The following is a 7429-nucleotide window of genomic DNA, read 5'->3' on the forward strand; positions in this document are numbered from 1 at the left end:
TATATATATATATATATATACATGTTATCAAAGTAACTATGCCCAGAGAAGGGTCTAGGAAGATCCACTACCCCCAGAAAAGTCACACAACTGTTCCCTGGTAGTCTAGTGTCCCCAGCCTGTAGTCCCTACTATGGTAGATCCATTTCCTGCAGCTAAATAAATGGATTCATTCATCATGCAATGCATTGCAGTGGCTTCTTCTGGGAAGCTGTGTGCTTTTAGGAATAACTTAGGTGTTGTTCATACAAGTGAATGTGTTCTCTTTACAAACTCTTATTTATAAATATTTGAAATGCATTTTTATTTTTTCACAGATACATCATAACTATGTGGGATGAGGTATGACATTTCAGTGCACACACACTCAAAGTATAAGAAACAGGCAGAGGTAGGCAGCATAACCTCTCTATTTATGCTCAGCCATATGCTAATCTAAGGAATCCATGTACTTAAGGATGTACCTTCCCCTTTGGGGCAATTTTGAACACAGGAATAAGCTTTCATACAAATGTGATGTTTTTCTTTTCCTGAAGTAAATGCCTCTTATGGTAAGAATGTGGTTAATTTTACATGAAAGAGCCACACTGTTTCAAGGCTGACCTACTGTGTGCCCTACTGTGCTCCCTCCATCTCTGTGCCATTGGTTTTATGTTTGTTTTCCTACATTCTGGATTCCAGGCATTTGCTTACAAACATTTCCCTCACCCTCTGATTTACCTTTATATGCTTAGTAGTTTGTTCAGAGAGCAAAAGTTTTAATTTTTCAAGCCCATTTTTTTTTATAACATCATCTTTTGGAGAATGTACTTTTGCCAAACTATACAGGTCATAACATTTTTCTCCAGTTTCTTCTAAAAGTTTTATTGCTTACATCCATATCCATGATCCACTTTGTGTTAATATTAATTATTTTCATTAGGTTGTTAATAGTTTATTTCATTTCTTTTAACATATATTGATGACCAAACCCCATTTGCTGAAAAGTTTTTTTTTCTACTAAAATATTGTCAGAAAACAGCTGACTGTGTTGGTTATACACATTTATGTTCTGAACAGTGATTCCTGTCTCATTAGTTTGCATTAGTCCTGCTGACAACCCCTGTTAATCACATGATGAGTTTCTAAATTATTATACATGAATTCTCCATTTTCTTTTGTTTTTAAATTTGTTTTTTATTTTTAGTTCTTTTATCTTTCAACATTTTAGAATTTCAAAATTTTAGTTCTTATGCATGTAAACATGAAATATAAAATCCATGTATAGATAGATGTGTATATAATAATGCTGAAAGTTCATTTGAAATCTTTTCTATTCATGTGTGCTTTGTTTTTTACATTTATTTAGATTAAGTCAGTATTTTGTAATTTTCATCATATGAATCTTTTTTTGTTTTGTCTTGTTTTTTTTTTTGTGTTTTTTTGAGACAGGGTTTCTCTATGTTGCTCTGGCTGTCCTGGAACTCACTCTGTAGACCAGGTTGGCCTTGAACTCAGAAATCTACCTGCCTCTGCCTCCCAAGTGCTGGGATTAAAGGCATGTGCCACCACCGCCCAGCTTAGAAATCTTCATTATTATATTTCTGAACTATGTAAACTTTTCTTTTGGGAACATTTTTTCCCTCAAGTTTTAGCTTCCAATCATTACTTAATAATATGTAGATATGTGGGGGGTGGTTGTATGTTAACGTTGGTTCCTATGATCCTGATAATCTTGGTTATCATTTTAAAGAATGTTCAAGAAATTTTGTGATAGTCTTTAGGTGGACAATCATGTCCCCTGTGCATACAGACATCTTTACTTCATTCATTTCTAATGGTATGCTCTCTTTTTTCTTGCATTATGTCACTGCCTAGAATTTCCAATATTATGCTAATAGGTACAATTGAACCCCTGACTTATTCATATACCTGGGGTCAGGGAGACATTCAGTTTCTTTTAAAAGAAAGAGCTTGGATTTTAAGGTATGTACATATGTGTATGTCTGTGTGTGCCTTAATGTAGTATGAGCACAGGCCAGAAGGGGGAGCTGCATCCCCTGGAGCTAGAATTACAGGAGGTTGTGAGCTGCCCAAGGTGGGCACTGAGAACGGAACCCCTGCCTACAAGGCAGAAAGTGCTCTTAATGGCTGAGCAGCCCCTCTGGGCTCTATATCTTCTTCCCATTTTGAGAACAAAGGTTCCTAGTCTACCTTGAATCGCTGTTTTGCTTTCATACACTGGTTGTGATTATCTTCAATTTTGTTCAGACTGTGGATTATCTGTGAGTGTGCTGCTCCCTTGGTGACTACCTGAAGCAGTGGTCCTCAACCTGTGGATCACAACCCCTTTAGGGGTCACATACAGATATCCTGAATATCAGACATTTATATTACTATTCATATCAGTAGCAAATAAATATACAGTTATAAAGTAGGAATGAAGTATTTTAAGGTTGGGGTCACCACGACACGAGGAACTGTGTTAAAGGGTCATAGCATTAGGAGGGTTGGGAATCGCTTGTCTAGAGCCTACTCCTTCCTAGCTGTTGACCTCCCTTACTTCTGGGTTTCAGTCTTCCTCTCTGAACAGCAGAACAGCACTGGATCTCCTGGGAGACACTATGTGTATGTACCTAGTAACTAATGTTTACAAACCAGCATCACTAGTGCTACACAATACTAGATGATCAGTACTCCCTATGAGCTACTCCCTATGAGCTATGAGTAAAGGGGCCATTTTCACAAACAAGGAGACTGAGGCAGAGAATTGAAGAAAAGTGGTAGCTGCAGAAGTAGACTTCTAAGATAAGCATGCTGAGGAGGCCAGGAGTCTTCTGTCACCCTCTAGATTCTAGGGCTCTGTGTGGTGCTCTTTCTACCTGTCACCATACCAATTTATGCAGAGCAATCTTTAGTTGATGTCAGTGTGAGGGATATGGGGGAGGCTGTGGAGCATTGGAAATGAATGAACATTCTCTGGGAGCTTTGCCAGGCCCACCCTGGGTGCTTCTGGGAGCTTTGCCAGGCCTACCCTGCCTCTCCCCATGCCTGGGGAGAGGACTGGAAGTCTGGGTGCTGCTATGGAGATAAACCCTAACTCCCCAGGCCCAGGCCTGTTCTTGTCACTTTGCAGTCACAGTAACCAAGGCTTGCTAGCTCTTCTGAGTCCCAAATGGGAGAGGAGTGTGATAGTCATTTTTAACATTCACTCTGTTTACTCCCTCCAGGCTTCTGCTACCTCTGACAGCAGCAGCCCCTCCCTCCCCAGGATGGTCTTTTGAAAATACTAAGGAGACTCTATATTATATGTGAGTCAGTGAGATAGCACATAGCCAAACACACATGTACACATACACATACACACACACACACTCACACACTCACACACACACACATGCATGGACATTCATGCAAGTACACACACGTGCATGCACACAACCTGATTCCTCTCTGTTACTGTTTGGTTTTGATTTTGAATTTTTGCCCCTCTGTATCATCAGGGGTCACAATATAGTGCGCTATCCCCTACTAATTAGATCTGTCTCTTCTGTTCTTAACAGAGCCTACCGTATAGCAGTTTCATGTGACTTCTTCCTCAAACTCATCACCGTCAACTCGGGAAGTACATCCTTCAAATACACTCCCATACTTAGAGACCATGGCCAAAGGTGGGAAAGGCCCCAAGGGCAAAAAGATCACCCTTAATGTAGCAAAGAACTGCATCAAAATCACATTTGATGGGAGAAAACGTCTTGATCTGAGCAAGATGGGAATCACTACCTTCCCCAAATGTATCTTGAGGCTCAATGATATAGATGAGCTCGATCTGAGCAGGAATATGATCAGAAAACTTCCCGACTCCATCTCCAAGTTCCAGAACCTGCGATGGCTCGACTTGCACAGTAACTATATTGATAAGCTCCCTGAATCTATTGGCCAGATGACCTCCCTGCTCTTCCTCAATGTCAGCAACAACAGGCTGACCACCAACGGGCTGCCTGTGGAGTTGAACCAACTCAAGAATATCCGCACTGTGAATCTGGGCCTTAACCACTTGGACAGTGTGCCCACCACACTGGGGGCCCTGAAGGAGCTCCATGAGGTGGGGCTGCATGACAACCTGCTGACTACTATCCCTCCCAGCATCTCCAAGCTCCCTAAGCTGAAGAAGCTCAACATAAAGAGGAACCCCTTCCCAAATGCAGATGAAGCAGATATGTTTGTAGACTCCATCAAAAGGCTAGAAAACCTCTATCTGGTGGAAGAGAAGGATCTGTGTTTGTCCTGCCTGCAGAAATGCCAACAGGCCAGGGACAAGTTGAACAAAATCAAGAGCATGGCCCCTTCTGCACCGAGAAAGGCCATCTTTTCCAATTTGGTTTCACCCAACTCAACGGCCAAGGATTCCCAGGAAGAATGGAGGTGACCTGGGACCCTGAGTCAGGAGGGAGAAAAGTGGGAAGACAAGGCAGTAGGCTGTATCCAAAGGAAAGGGCTCTTGTACCACTGTGGGAGCCTTTCAATCCAAGCCATAAAACACCATTCCCTACCTCTTGGACTATGGTTTGGTTGATTGAAGGACTTTTGGTTTCTTGCCACTTTGTGCAGTTTACTTCTTTCCTGCACATACGTACCCATGTTTTACAAGCACAGGGACCCAAGAAAGGATCCTCCTCTATCTGTCTGTTTCTGTTCGGAACTCTGCTGGTGGCCAATTATGGCCAGGGAACTAATGCTACCAACATACTCTTACTATCACTGGCATTTAGGGACATACTGACAGCTCCCAAATACAAAACTCATTCTATGAGAAAATGTTGGATCTAGGCCTTAGAGGCCAGCAATCTGAGAGCATGGGTTGGTAGGAGAGTAATGGCTAAGAGATGGAGCATCACCATTAAATATCACCAGGAAAGCCAGAAGCAGCTCTTTCACTATGCTTACCCAGTTGCTCTGTGAGCTTTCCTGAAGGCCCTTGGTTGACTGTATATGTACCCAGTACCTTTTCAGACCCTTAGGAAGAGAGAAGTATGTGTGGGTCATTGTGGTAGGTGCAGGGAGCATGTGCCAAGGAGAAAAGCTTGGCTGGCATTGTACAAGCTGGAAGAGAGGCCACGTAAAGGGAGATGGGCCAAACATTCTGACCTGAGGAACTTAGAGGTCAGGGACTTTACCATTTCAACTTCCACAAGACAGTCATTCTCGGGGGCTTTACTGCTGGGCATTCACTTTCACAGGCTGGGTTGGCAGAGATAAAATCCAGAGAGTCTAGAATTGGGCAGATGAAGGCTTATAGCAACTCATCTACCTCCTCGGGGCTCCTTACTCTTTAGAGTCTGATTACTTCATCTGAGAAAATGAAATGCTAGAGCCTGTGAGCTTCTGAGGCAGGCAGCCTGGAGTGGACGCACAACAGACTTGTATCCTCCATGAAGGAAAGCCTGGTGTGCAGCTGAAGGACAGCTATGGGCAGAAATGGCAGAAATGGCAAAGGTAGAGGAAGTATTCCCACTACTGTAAGCTCTCCTCAGACCTATGGTGCCCCTTCCACTCTCAACTTCATAGGAATGAGAGTAAAGGACTGAGGAAGACACCTTGCATAGGCCTTTCCCCTGACTTGGCAGGTGGGTGGTGAGCTATGCAGCAGTGGCCCATGCACAGTTCTGAAGGCCTCAGTGCTAGGGCTAGCTCATTTCTTCTTCTCACTATAAATGACAGCCGACAGCACCCTTCATCTTCCAGCTCCTAGAGACTCATTTTCCTTTCTTAATTCTTAGCTTGCAACACTCCAAATCACACTTTTAAAATCTCAGAATAATCTAGATTCAAAATTCCCATTGTGGTTTCCCCCAGTTATTAAATATTTTTCAAAACCAAAGCACTATCTAGTTCTAAATTACATCGCTTACCATGTCCACCATTTTGTGGTATAAGTTAGCTATAAAAGGGGCATGTTTTCTTCCTAGTTATTTTTTGTATGTTTCCATGTGACAAAAATTAGAGTCTTCATGTCATTTCTACCCTGTTTTGAAGCCCATGTTGTCACATGGTCTTTGGAGCCAACATGTAAACATCTGCAAGACAGTTGTTCTCATGGCATGCATAACAATACGTTCTTGTGGGCATTAAAGTTGTTTCCAATTTTGTACTAGTGGAAATATTTCTGTGATGAACATCTGGATTGTCACATGGTTTAGATTATTTTCTGGCAGGTCTGCATCCTGAAAACAGTGTGTTCCAGGGTCTATTTTAAAATAGTTGTGACACACACCATTGAGTAGACTGTATTTAACCTACCAGTAACATATATCACTGAATCTGCTCACCACAGCCTCTTCAATGTGGCCACTTCTCTTTACATCTTCTTCTCCCTTTAATATAGCTGATGATTTATTGGAAGCCCATCTAAAGATGAGGCTGCTTCCATATCTGTAACAGGGCCCTGGGTATGAGGATCTGCAGGAAATATCTATCAGGAGTGGAAATGGTCACTCAAAACAGTCCAGATCTCAGAAGAAAGATACCCTCAGGTCTGCTGTGGTACCCACAGCTACATCTGCATGAATGGATTTCCTGGTTTTTGTTTCCTCTTCTCTTCTTTTATTCTTTATTCAGGGTTTCACTATGTAGCCCAGGCTAGCCAAGAATTCACTGTATAGACCAGGACAATAACCAGAGGATGAGGCAGTAAGAGAAGTACCAATCATCCTTTAGCCCAGCCCTACATCTCTAACATCTGGGAAACTGATGTCTGAAGACGTGAGCTTTGGTGTGGGCTGATGTTGCTGGTTCCCTGACTCTTCTCTGATATCCTGTGTACCATCAGGGATCGCAGCCCAGGGTGGTATCCTCTCCTAACAAGACTTGTCTTTTCTCCTCTTCTCACTGGGGACCGTCGTCCAGAAATTAGTCTGTCTCTTTTTTCCAGGTGCTTGGATTAAAGACACCACCCCAAATCTGTTTCATCTTTTCTACAATTTCTAACACTGCTGTGGAGAAAATAGACACTTAGAACTCTCCCTTCCAAGTTTGAGGCAAATCTCTAAATAAATAAATTCATAAATTTACTAGATCTTAAGGTTGGGATCTCTGCTAACATAGTTTGCCAGACAACACAGGAATAACATGTATGGTTCTGCCCTTTAGATGGGAAGCTTACAGGGCTTCCATTTGTGGCTCAATGGCCATGGGTAAAAGCAGACATGGGGATAGTTCCTGCTGTTGACAAAACTAGGGTTTGTTTTCCTTCTCTCTTCCTCTCTCTCCCCTTCCCCTTCTCTCTTCTTCCCTTCCTTCCTTCCTTCCTTCTTTCTTTTCTTCCTTCCTTCCTTCCTTCCTTCCTCCCTTCCTCCCATCTTTCCTTCCTTCCTTCCTTTCTCCCTTCCTTCCTTCCTCCCTTCCTCCCTTCCTCCCATCTTTCCTTCCTTCCTCCCATCTTTCCTTCCTT

The 7429-nt window shown here is 42.6% G+C and overlaps 2 protein-coding genes across 3 annotated transcripts in view; one reads left to right on the forward strand and one right to left on the reverse strand.

The window, feature by feature from the left end:
• Wdfy4 (WDFY family member 4) overlaps nt 1-7429 on the reverse strand; it is a 234798-nt gene that overhangs the window by 44931 nt on the left and 182438 nt on the right. The gene's annotated exons all lie outside the window — the stretch shown is intronic.
• The window catches only part of Lrrc18 (leucine rich repeat containing 18), a 30066-nt gene that overhangs the window by 15478 nt on the left and 7159 nt on the right, over nt 1-7429 (forward strand). The window contains exons 5-6 of one of the 2 annotated variants that reach the window (XM_031361885.1): nt 318-391; nt 3543-4404. In XM_031361885.1, coding sequence (XP_031217745.1) covers nt 3641-4404 — 764 coding nt within the window. In that variant the 5' untranslated portion in view covers nt 318-391; nt 3543-3640. The remainder of the gene's footprint in view (nt 1-317; nt 392-3542; nt 4405-7429) is intronic. The other variant, XM_031361884.1, reaches the window with a different exon arrangement.

The sequence above is a fragment of the Mastomys coucha genome, unplaced genomic scaffold (assembly GCF_008632895.1).
Source record: "Mastomys coucha isolate ucsf_1 unplaced genomic scaffold, UCSF_Mcou_1 pScaffold9, whole genome shotgun sequence".
NCBI lineage: Eukaryota > Metazoa > Chordata > Mammalia > Rodentia > Muridae > Mastomys > Mastomys coucha.